At 48.9% G+C, this 12,527-nt stretch overlaps 1 protein-coding gene across 1 annotated transcript; it reads left to right on the top strand.

Annotated features, from left to right (window-relative positions):
* Positions 1-1,061: 1,061 nt before the first annotated feature.
* On the top strand, positions 1,062-8,769 carry OSR1 (odd-skipped related transcription factor 1). The gene is made up of 3 exons (XM_082276931.1): positions 1,062-1,133; positions 6,477-7,169; positions 7,728-8,769. Exons 2-3 carry the CDS (start codon positions 6,523-6,525, stop codon positions 7,861-7,863), a joined length of 783 nt encoding a protein of 260 aa, XP_082133057.1. The 5' UTR covers positions 1,062-1,133; positions 6,477-6,522; the 3' UTR covers positions 7,864-8,769.
* Positions 8,770-12,527: the final 3,758 nt, after the last annotated feature.

Raw genomic sequence — 12,527 nt, 5'->3', positions numbered from 1 at the left:
GAGGAAGGAGAGGAGGAAGGCACCGAGGTCAGGGGCGCTGGGGCGGAAAGCGGGGATCAGGAAGGATGATGGGGCGGGCGGAGGAAGCGGCTCTAACGCGGGGGTGGACCCCTCACAGGTAAGCGGCTCCCGAGATCCTCTCGGAGGATCTTCTCAGAGACGCAGAACAACTTTGGATCCCTGAATCCATTCAGCGGGAGCAGATCCCTCCCTCCATCCTCCCCCCACTTTTTCATCCTTTCTGCCTTTGTCTCCCTCCTGCCCTCTGGGCAGGTCCCGGTGAGTCCTGTCCCGCGGCTCTGCTCGGCGGGGAGGGGGCGCAGCGCGGCGGCCGGGAGCGGCGCGGTTCGGCGCGGTTCGGCGCGGTTCGGCGCGGTTCGGAGCCGTGCGGCGCAGAACGGAGCGGTGCGGAGCGCCGGGGCCGGATCTGTGCAGGCAGCGCGGCCGCGCAGCGGCGCCGAGGGAGCGTCCCGTCCGCCGCGGAGCTGCGCGGGGAACCCCCGGGCCCCCGGGAGGACGTTCCGCGGCGGGGGCCGAGCGCAGCGGGCCCTGGGGAGATGTTCCGGGGGAGGCTGCGGGAGCGGGGCGGGGGGGCGAGGTGAGAGGTTTGCGGGCTGCGAGCCCCGGGCTGCTGCGCCTCCGGGAGAAGCGGGTTGAAAAGTTGGTTCTTCCCAGCCAGAAACTTTCTCCCTGCGTGCGCATGCCCGGAGTGCGGTGGGAGGTTGAGGGGGGAGCTGGGAGGGGGGTTGAAATAAGGAGGAGGCAGGAGGGAAGGGATCGGTTCAGTCTGAGCGCGACTGCTCTCGGGCGCGTTCGCACTCCAGCGCACGCAGCCGGCTCCGGGAGCAGGAGCAGGGAAAGCACCTCCGGCCCCGCCGGCCGGAGCACCTGGACACCTGGCCCCGCTCGGATCTGCCTGTACCCGCTGGAGGAGCAGTGGGGTGGGTGGGGTGAGCTGTGCCCCCCAGGGCCAGCACAGACACTGACCTAGCCCAACCTCCTTTTTTTTTTTTTTCTTTTTTTTTTTTTTCTTTTTTCTTTTTTTTTTTTTTTCAATTATTTTATTTTACCAGCTCAAATTTAGCCCAGGATCTTTTAACTGCTGCCAGCGGTGGAGCACAGATCGGGATTAGGTAAATAAAAAGACCAACTCATTCTGTTTGGTTTCTGTTTTGCCAGTCCTCGGGGGTTGGGGATATCGATTCAAACATTTCCTTTAGGCTACCTCTTTTCTTTCTTTGACCCCATCCCCTCCCACCATCCCCTGGATGGTGCAGAAGTGTGGAACTTGTGGTTCACGTGAGGAGGACTGTTCTCTTTGGGGCGGGCGGAGGGCTGGGGTAAGCCTTCACATGGGTCTCGGATATTTTGATGCTATTTAAAGATTTGTCCTCCCCTTTCAAAGTTGTGTCTCCCCCCTTGCGGAGAAACAGTGTTTCTAACCAGAGCTAAAAGTGACACGAGCAACACAGAAGCCTGCATGTCCTGCGGACTTGAACTTCCAGCTTTTCTCCTTCCTGTTATTGGCTTTTCTTTCCTCTTCTTTCTCTTCTTTATTTATTTCTGCGGGGTTTCTTCTTTCTTTTTTCCCCCCTTTTCCTTCTTTTCCTGCAACTCCACTGTTTTAGGATCTGAAAAGCCTTCTCTGTTTCCTCCCAACGCCATAACAGAAATGAACCTGATGTTTATACTTGTCTGAGTGGATCGAAACAAGTTCAGCGCAGGAGAGACTAAGCTTCTCTCGAGGCCAAGCCTATAAAGTGTCGGTGCAAAGCCGAGGATTAGGGTATGGTTGTTACAGTTGGCTTTTGGGAGGGAAACTATAAAAATAGAGCATTTTGGAGATTATCGTAGCGCTGCAGGAATTGTTCGATAAATCGCCAGTCAGGCAGGAGGGTGAGGGTCGAGTCCCGGACAGGTGCACAGGAGGTCCGGTTCAGTAAGACCGGAGTCAGCTGAGAAAGAGGCCCTACCCCTAAGGCGGCGCCGGGCCCGGGGCCGCGGGGCTGCAGCTCCGCGGCGGAGCCGGGCTGCGGACGGCCGGGCCCGGGGATGTGCCGCTGTGCCCTGCCTGCCCCCGGGGCTGTCACCGCAAAGCTTTGCCCCCCACCCGCGGCTGTGAGTGCTGTGACAGTGGGAAGAGAGGCAAGAAATCCTCTCTGTGTCCAGGAGAGAGGAAGGGCGATTTATTCGTGTGCAGGGGAGGCACCGGGCACTCGTCTAGGGAGAAAGCGAGGGTGGATCTTGTGCTGAGGGCCTTTCAGCATCCGAGGGGATGGCAAAAGCACGCACACAACACCCCCAAACCTACCTAAAATCTTCTGCGGGGAGAAGGTGGAGAAGCCTGGCCCGGCGGCCCTGCGGCCGTCCCGCGGCACCCACCCACGCCCGCCGTGGGGCCGCGCTCCCAGCCGTGGCCTCGTAGCCGCTGTCCCTCCAGGGGCCGAACCCGGCGATCTTTGCTGTCTTGGATAAAGGCTGCCCCGGGCAGTGTAGCGATCGCTGGTGCACTCGGCCCCCGGCTACTATTTATTATTATTATTTGAGAAGACTAAAGCCCATCTCGTTCACCCGCGCTCGCAGTGGTGGTCTGGGGAGACTTGTCAACACCGATTTCGTGATAAAATGTGAATGATGATTTTATAAGGATTGAGCGGAGATATCCAAGGCACATGCTGACTGAGACCTTCCAGTCCTCATTAATGTTAGCAATTAACTCTTTCACGCTCAATTAGCCCCGAATAAACCTGCTTTAATAGATTCTGCTCACTTCATTAATACTTTGAATAAATCTGTGCCGAACAATGCACTTTACTCCTCAAGAGCACCACACTCGAATAATGCGGAGCGAAAGGGCAGTTTTATTCCCTTTCCACTTAGTTTCCCCCACACAGACCTTGTAAGCTCCATTTCCTCGCTTTAACTTTAGGAAGGGAAAATTTCGTCCCCTCACAGAGGACAAAATAAATAGGCGACCTGGTGGCAAAACGCTGCACACCAATGTGTGCAGCCGAAAGGACGGGGCTACCAGACTTGAAAAAAATCAGGAAAAATTGGGGAACTTTTTTTGACAGATGAACCTGATTGCTGTAGTTTGAAGTTCTCGCAAGAATGCATCATTTTATGTCCGCTACTTTATCATGTTTGTAAAAATAAGCAGCGTCCTCAGGGTAATTTACCTCCTCCATTCTTCCATGTGGAACTAATTAGCAAACCTCATTATTTATGAGTCAGGTATTTAATGTAACAAATATCGCTTTCAAAGGACACGTCGGAAATTGATAATTCAATGTAGAAAGGAAAAATACCGACTGGCCACAAGATTACTTACAAATCCATTTAATTTCGCCTCCTGCTATGCTACCAGCAGAAAGCCGGGTAGATTTTTTTTTTTTTTCTGGCATATAGAGTAGGTAGAATTTAATCTGGAAGGTTAAGATTGCAATGGTCTTAAAACAGTGGCAACTGGACAATAGTATTACCGTATCTTCACTCAGGACAAAGGGTAAGAAAGCTGGAGACAGATGTAGTCTTTCAAGTTTATGATCCTATTTTGCAGGGTAAATTTATCTTGGCATGAGTGGGTTTTGTTTCAGTCAGAACACAAGTGGTTTGTTCTTAATTACTCACCGAGCTACTCTGTGCTAAAAAAGAAAAGCCCGCACAGTTTTATTGCTATGGGGGAATTTAAGCAGAGAACTGGCGGGGTCTTCTTCTGTTAAAAAAAAAAAAAAAAATTAAAAAAATAAAAAAGAAGACCCGATAACGATCTGTTTACATGAAGCAGAATTAAAGGTGGAGGTGAATCCGAAATCAAAGAAACGTTGATCTCTCTGCAGGCAAGAGGGAGACCAGAGAGTTACTACACTGTGAAACACATTTGCTTTGATGTCCCGAAGTGAGGGGACTTCTTTATGAAATACCCTGCTCTTTATCCATATTTTTGACTATCCCGGTCGTACAGAGCAAAAGTATAGCTTACATTTCTGGAAAAGTGCCAAGAAGCTTGTAGTAACATGAACACTCTGCTCCCACATCCTCTTTTCTTCTTATTTTCTTCTCCTGTCTTTTTTTTTTTTTTTTTTTTTGCCCCTTGTTGTCTTTTGCTTTCTCATCCTTTTTAAATTTTTTTTTTTTTTTTTTTTTAAATTTAACAAAGCTGCTCTAGCAAAAACCCAAAAACTGTGGGCTTAATGGATGCTATTATGACCTGACTGTATTTCTCCTTGGTTTGTCCTTTATTGGGGAAATCAAAAGAGAATTTTTAAAATGTTTTCAAGTGAAAATTTACCCATATTGACATAGTAGATTTCTGTTTATATATTCCATATTAAATGTTTTCTAAGGATATAAAGAAAGAAAGAGGGATAAACTTAATTTGCAATAGCCTGTTTCATATTTGAGATATCTAGAGCTACCTAGACAGGAAAACAGACACGGAGCCATTGTGACGGACAGAAAGAGACATTTTCAGGTACCTGGACGAGATGACAAGAGTGTTTTCTGTGCACTTTGTTCTCGGGGTCACCAGTTGAGGCATTTGTGCTGTGATGTGGACATGCTTAGTGTATAGGCAGCACTAACTAAATAAAAGTATATCCCCAGTAGAGCAACAAAACAGTCTGGTTGGTTCAACAGCCCTAAATAGTTTAGTGAAAAAAAAAAAATAGAAAGAGGGAAAGAAAGAGGAAAGGGAGGAGAATAGAGAATATAATGTGTGCATTTTTCAATCAGTCACTATCCAAAATGTATCCAATTGAAAAACAAAAAATGTCACAATGTCTTATTCTGGGTCACTGCGGTGGAATTCCTCTAAGGTTTGAGTCTCTCTTCCTGCTACTGTTTTATGTAAAACAGAGTGAAAGGTGGGCCTGGAGTATAGAGCTGCTCAGAGTAAGCTTCTCCCTCTCACACCCTCCCAGCCGCAGCTCCTCGTTCCAGGCAACAGCCCACATATAAATCATGTTTGTTTCCCTGGTCTTTAGACCTCTTCCACCACCAGTTTCCACACCCCCAGACTTCCAGCTCAGAGGGACAACTACTGCTCTGCTGTGCTTTGCTACCTCCATTTCTCCAAAGAGGCTTTACTCTACACATGGGGGTGAACTCTAGTCCAAATACCGCCAGGATCCCTGTGGGAATCTTTTGGGGGAACCTGCTGTGACTGAGCACGAACCCTGTAAGGATCTTATGAAGACCCTCTGTGGATCCCGTGGGAACCCTGCAGCAAACCTGTGGGGATTCTGGCAGAAAATAGCACCACCGAAGGGAAACCCCAAAGCTCTCTGGGGGGAAAGTGAGTATAAGTTGAGGACTGTGGAGTAAGGAGGAGGCTCTCTGGGCTGCAGGGATGTGATGCTTCCAAAAGCCATGGGTACTCTCTCACACCCACAAAGGGAGGAAGCTATGTCCCCACCAACAACCCTCGGGAGGCATCTCCTGCCAAATGTTTGACAGCAGCTGGGGCTGAATTTTCAGACTGGGCCAGATGTGCCTCAATGCTGCTGCCTTGTAGTATTTTCCCCCTCTGCCTTGTGGGATGGGAGGATGGGACGGGTCAGGATCTGGCCCAGAAGAGAGGCTAGGGTCTTGGCAGGACCCTGAAACACAGACCAAAGTGGTGGCACCCAGCCCAGGGAAGGGCTGCAGCCCTGCAGCTGCTGGTCTGGGTGTCCCATGGGAAGGGTTTCTCCAGCCCCAGTCTTTTTGCCTTTGAAGGGTTCTAATTAAGCAATTGCCTAGATTAGGATGTGGGCTTGAAGCCAGACACTTCTCCCGGGGAAGAGCAAATGGCACTTCAGATTCGTCACCCAAATTCAGCATTTTCCAATTTCTTTTTGCAGTACACAAGAGAGAGGGCTTTGGCTGGTATTTTCCCCATAATGTTTTTTTTCCCCAAAATTATTTTCTGTTTTTGAATGAGGGAGAGCATGCAGTTCTGAGCATCCAAGTGCCTCCATCACCTCAGAGGCTTGGCTGAGGCCAGACCACAGGGAGCTGAGCAACCCAGGGGCAGCAAACTCCACACCCTTCCCCACGTCACCTCGAGTCAGGGCTAAGCGCAGTTTCTCTGGACAGATGTAGTGGGCAGTATCTCACTATTTTCTAAAGGCTGAGTTCACCCAGGAAGGGATTTTAAATTACTGGGAGATGACTGAGATTTGTGGGCCAAAATGGCATCTCTCGGCTGTCCCTGTGTAGAGGATCATTGAAAGTCTGCATAGCAGGGGATGCTGCTCGGAAGTGAACAATTGCAGATGGAGTACAACATTTGTGTGCAAGAGAGAGATGGGGAGAGGGGGAATCTGGGGATACACTCTTTGGAAAGACCTGGTCAGGCATCTCCAAGTCCAAGGCAACCTCCTCCTGTGGCTTGGAGAAGGATATTAATGAGGGGTGAGGTAAGAAATTCCCTCTGCTTTTGTTTTCATATAAATCTACCCCTCCCTCTTCCCCCCTCCATCTTTATTTTCCAGATATTTTCCTCCCCTGTTCCCAAGATCCTCCTCCTGAGCGGCCACCATGGGAAGTAAAACCCTGCCGGCCCCAGTGCCTATCCATCCTTCCCTCCAGCTTACCAACTACTCCTTCCTGCAAGCATTCAATGGGCTGCCCGCCGTGCCCTCTGACCACCTCTCCAACCTCTATGGCTTCAGTGCCCTGCACGCCGTGCACCTGCACCAGTGGACTCTGGGCTACCCGGCCATGCACCTGCCCCGCTCCTCCTTCTCCAAAGTGCCCAGCGTCTCCAGCCTGGTGGATGCACGGTTCCAGCTGCCGACCTTCCCGCTCTTCCCACATGTCATCCAGCCCAAGCAAGAGGCTACCAACATGACCCTCAAAGCCAAACCCCGCTTTGACTTTGCCAACTTAGCAGTGGCTGCCACACAAGAGGACCACTCTAAACTGGGACAGGCAGACAGTCAGGGCTCACCTGCAGGGCTGGGGTCTTTGCTTGAGGTAACTAAACTATCTCCAGAAAAGAAACCCACACGGGGAAGGTTACCGTCCAAAACCAAGAAGGAGTTTGTGTGTAAATTCTGTGGCAGGCACTTCACCAAGTCCTACAACCTTTTGATTCATGAAAGAACCCACACCGATGAACGGCCCTACACATGTGATATTTGTCACAAGGCCTTCAGAAGACAGGATCACCTGAGGGATCACAGGTAACTATTTTTCTTCTCCTGTTCTTTTTCCTGTGTGTATTCGTATTTTCCCAGTTACCCTCCTACACTCAAGATTTTTGTAAGAAAAGTCAAGTACCCATCCAGCCAACAGTGTTCCCTCTAGTTTTTCCTCTGCCGGCTGCTGGTGGAAGAGCCCAGGTAAATCACCGTGGAAGACATACCTCACTCATTCCATAGAAACAACTTTCTTTTTAAAACAGCCCTCTTTTTAGCTTCCACAGATGTTTTCACCCTCCATTTGCATCATCTTTTGTCCTCTGCCTCTATGATCATTCAGAAGTGTCATGAAGACATGCAGCCTGATGACCCCGGAGTAAGAGAGAAGCTCTTTATTCCTAAGAAAGGCACCCTATAACCCTCTGATGCCACCCCCCCTCTTGCCCACACACATACAGACAGTTGCCCGGGTGCCGCACTCCAGCACTCTCAGTCTCAGCAGTAGGTGTAAGAAATCTCCAGCATGTTCTCCCCTCAGGTAGCTCACTGCTGAGTTTAGGCCAGTTATTTCTGACATTTCAATTGTTTTTCTCTTTCTAGATATATCCATTCTAAAGAAAAGCCTTTTAAGTGTCAAGAATGTGGGAAAGGATTTTGCCAGTCCAGAACACTAGCAGTCCACAAGACACTGCACACGCAAGTAAAGGAACTGAAACCTGCCAAACTTAAGTGTTGAATCTCCAACCTCTATGAACTTTTCCTCCCCTTCAGACTTTATACCAAACCTAGAGCAGAAACAAAACTTTCAGGACGGGAGCACTGGACTTTGTGCTTTGTTTTGGTTTCTACTTTAAAAAGGGCAAAATGTGCACCCCTTCAATCCCCCGTCCAAGCAATTAACTTCCTAAGTTGTGGGTGAAAAGATTATTTTCCATTTAAAATACACATGAATAATACAGAGAGTGCTAGCTGACTTGTGTGGCTTTGATAAACTTTATGCCAAAAGGTGGTGCTCACGTGTTGGACAGGAATCTCTAAAACCAAACAAAAACCCACAAGACACCCCCGACCAATCCCCTCCCAACCTCCCTCCCAAAAAAACCAAACCAAAATCGTAGCTTCCAAAAGTATTACTTAAGAAAATCCAAACTCTTATTTTATACTTTTTTTTTTGACTGTATAAAGCTTCTTATTTTTACACTTCAGGAAATACAGAAAATCCCAGAAGACGATTAAGAACTGAAACGGTGGTTTTTCATCACAGCACCATTAAGACAAGGAGAGGGGCAACCTGCAAATCTCATTTGCTAGTTTGTTTTCAGAAAGGGAGAAGAAAATTAATGTTTGGAAATGACCTAAGTCTCTCAAGTGGGGCGTCCTATTATGCGTTAGAAAACGCATCGAGATCTCAGACCCACGGGTTCCTGGTGTTGGGACAGATCAGTGTTCATGGGACACAGAGACCCTTTTTATTACCTTGTGGTCTAGTGTGCTGTGAGGAAGTTTGTAACTTCTGGACTTATTTAAAAAACCCAGAGGAAAGAAAGATAGCAATACGTCAAACTGACGGTATGCACAACGTGGTTTTAGTGGTACTTTAAAGTCTTCGTGTGTCCTGGTGTGAGAGAACAAATCTCAATTTGAGAGCGTATTTTTTTAAATGCTGGCTTTCTGAACAGTGTATTCAAATTAAGAGACATTCCAATAAGTTCTGTTTATTAAAAAAAAAAAAAAGTTGTATGGCTGTTTGGCACTTTATGCTGATTATTGGTAATTGACATTTATCACTGGATTGTGTGTGGTTTTTAAGTATTAAAATAAATTGTTATTTTACAGGCAAGTCTGCATGGACTACATATGTGTTCATTTGGTTTCTGATCTCTTCCCTGGTAAACCCTTTGTCAATATTCAGAACCTAATTATTTTTTGATTATTTTTTCTTAGTTATTTCCTCAGTGGTTGTTTCTACCAGTCTTGGAAAGCCCGGATCTTTTTTCTATGCATTAGTTTTCCCCCTCCTAATTTTCTTCCCCTCTTTTTTTTTTTTTTTTTTCTTTTTTTATTTTTTTTTTTAAGGCTGACAAAAGTAAACACATCTGCAGAAAGTCAAATAATTTTGCTGCTAGTGAGGAAAAAAACAATCGTCTTGGGTAACTGAGTCGTGGGTATTAACTGATAAGATTAGGTGTCAGAAGTGTTATAAAACAAATCAGATGAGTAATGGGTGAACTGTTGCTGCTCTCGGAACCTGGAGGCGCTGCGGGGAGAGCCGCCTTCGCACCCCCATCCCTGAGTTTGTCAGGAGCAGGCATTTTTCAGGCACATCTTCGGCCGGTTCCGCGCTGGTTGGGGCGGCCTTTGATTCCCGGCAGCTGTCTTAGATCAGAGATGTTTATTCCACTGCGAAAACGCTTTGGATCGAGACGGGGGAGAGAGCTCAGTGCTGGGGCAACCGCTTGAGCCTTTGAAGCGCCTCTTGCCGCCGTCCTTTCTCGTCCCCCCGGCAAACCCTAAACCTTCTTCCTCCCGTCACAAGTCAGTGCCCCCGCGATAAGAGAAGCCTCCTTTCTTGCAAATTAGCGATGTGGCAGAGGTGACCTCGGAGCTGCCCAGCGGCTGCTGCGTGGCCGCGGCGCGGATGCTCGGCCGCGGCGCGGATGGTCACCGACGCCAGCCGCTCCGTCCAGTGCGGCTCCTTTCCCCTTCCCCTCTGCCGCTTTTAGTAATTATTTTTTTATTTGGTCAAAGAATCCTATCAACGACAGGGAAAAAGTTGCGGTTGTAACTCATTTAATATAAGGGGAGGGGGGAGAAACTTCTCTCCCCTTCTTATTTATTGGACACCCATTCGAGCGCACCGTAACTAATGAAAAGGCACTTGCAGGACAGGCTGCGGACCCACCTCCAACGTGGGGAGGCCCTCGGGGAGCTCGGGATGCGAAGTGCCGCCTGCGCATCCAGCTCCGGAGCCTGGTAGCATGTGCAGAGTTTGAAGCCGGCTTGCTTTGGCTTTGCTTCCTACCCGCCACTCGCTTCCCACCCCGCGTGAAGACTTTTTTGTTTTGGCATCTGAAAAGCAGCAAGTGAGGGGTGAAGTCCGCAGGAACCTGCAGGCAGCCCGGGCCGGCCCTGCGCGGGAGGAGGGCGGGACAAGTGCGCAGCCCTGCGCTCCGCTCCGCCGGCATCTCTCTCATGCGCGGAGTCCGGCTGGGGCTAGGAGCATCCAACCCTTCGCGGCGCTGGCCCCGCGCGGCCGAGCCGGGCCGGGATGTTTGCTCGGCAGCTTTTCTCGGACGCGATTTGAAGGTGTCGTCTCCCCCGCCTCTCCCGGGTCCTCCATGGGGGTTCAGAGGGATTGCTTTGCGCAAATCCCGCAGGAGCGGCCGCCTTTCCCCAGCATGGGTCGCTGCCCCGGAGCGCTCCATGGGACACGCCAGCCGCCCCCGGCGTGTCCCGCTGCCAGGCCAGGGCACCGCAACCCGCGCCTGGCCGAGGGCTCACCAGCAGCCCCGAGCACTGACACGGCGTTAAGGGGAAGCCTGAAGGCTGGGTGGTTCATCCTCCTCCGTGCGGAGACTCGAGAGAGAAAATCCCCGAGGAACTTCCCCGTCCCTCTTGTGTCGCTCCTGGCACGAAGTAAAGGAACAAAGATGCACCCGGGATCCTGTCGCGGAGCGAGAAAGCAAAGGGCACTGTGGCTTGGAACCAGGTTTTCAGGGGTCGTAACTACGAGGCAGAAATCCGAGTCGGGTGCACAGGGAGGGAGGAAGGGACTCAGGTCACTCCACCGAGGCTTTCCCACGGTCGCTCCACCGTCACCTTAACACCGGGAAACTGAAACACCCGTGGCGAGGTAAGAAACCGTGTCAGTAACCGGTTCCTGGGAACCATTAGAGCTGCGGGGTCGCAAAGGTGGAGAAATCACTCCTTCCAGCTGGGCATGAGAAGCGTTTCATTTGAAAAGCTGAAGCTTGGTGATCTGACTGCCAAGAATTTCTTTGGACCTGCATTTTTATGTGCAATTAAAAAGAAAGAAAAAAAAATCTTCAGAATTGACATAATTAGAAATACAGATGTATTAAAACTATGTGGGCATGCTGAGCACAGGATGCACACACAACCTCTTAATGTCACTTGTGCTACACTTACATGCGTGTGCATTTCCTCCTCCCAGAAGGCCACTTTTGCCCTCATGCTAACAAAGGCTATCTATCTGGTCATGCTCCCAGCTGCATCGGGGAACAGTTCGCCTGTTCCCTCCAGTGTTTTGAAATTTGCTAGGCAGTATCAGTTCAGAGATTCCAAGGAAAGCAAAGTAAAGATGAAATCATGACACTCAGAAGAGATAAGTTGTACTAAGCCCCAAAATAAATGAAAGGAATTAGACGGGAAATGTGCCTTTTGAATCAGGATCACAAATAATTTAAATGATTAATTGCGTTCCCTCTCTTTCTTTTTCTCTTCTATCTTTGCATGTGTTTTAATCTGACATTCATGCAATGAATAAAACTTATTTAGGCCTCTGTCTGCCAATCGAGAGCAGATTCTGTTTTCACAGTTGCTTTAAATTTTGCATTTTCATCATAAAAATATCACTGAATGGGAGTTTGCAAGAGTAAAAAAACGGGCACCTGACTCTAGTTGCCTCTTCCTGCAAGATTTATGAGGGAAACACAGATTTTTTTTTTCTTTTAATTCTTTTTTTTTTTAACCATTTCCAGTTACAGAAGGAAAACATAAAGATGTGTTGGCACATCTCTCTCTCTCTTCCCCCCCTTTGCATTCCAGTCATTCTTTTTCTGCCCATAAACTGTTAGTACTCCACAAGAGCCTGATTCTGCACAGCCTACTAAGCCTGCTTTGTTGGATGCAGGAAGAAATCCTGTCAGATGGGGTCTTCACTGTACATTCATGAAACAGAGCAAAAGCCTCTCTCAGAATGTGCACTGGAACAGCAAATAGTTACTTTTCAGCTGTGGATTGCATGTGCCTCTGAAAAGGGGACCACAAATCATTGGGTTTTTAAAGGTTCCGCATGAGTTGTATATTAATCCCAGTTTCCCTAGGGATGGATTAATCCCAGCTTCCCAGTTGTGTGGCTAGAGACAATGTGGATGGGGTTGGGGGCAGGGGAGAAGGGAGATGGGGAAAGGAGAGGGAAATTAAAAAGATATATCACAGGAATACATGGCCTAAGTGGCAAGGAGCCATAAGTACTTTAGTTTCAATACCTTTTCTACCTCTGTCACCACATGTAAACTGAAGCAAATCACTTCAGCTCCCTGTTTCGGTTTCTTCATCTGTAAATTGGGAGTAATGCTGCTGATTTTTCTCCCAAGAGACTTGGCACACTCATATAGAAACTCCTGCTCAACCCTCAGTAGTGAAAGGAGAAACTCC

This window comes from Coloeus monedula, assembly GCF_965178545.1.
Source record: "Coloeus monedula genome assembly, chromosome: 2".
In the NCBI taxonomy this organism is placed as follows: Eukaryota; Metazoa; Chordata; class Aves; order Passeriformes; family Corvidae; genus Coloeus; species Coloeus monedula.
Note: the sequence above shows the minus strand (reverse complement) of the source record. Positions and strands in the feature narration are given on the sequence as shown.

Coding starts and splice junctions, on each gene's coding strand:
- OSR1 (XM_082276931.1), top strand. CDS start 6,523: ATGGGAAGTAAAACCCTGCCGGCCCCAGTGCCTATCCATCCTTCCCTC. Junction 7,170..7,727: donor GATCACCTGAGGGATCACAG/GTAACTATTTTT, acceptor TTCTCTTTCTAG/ATATATCCATTCTAAAGAAA.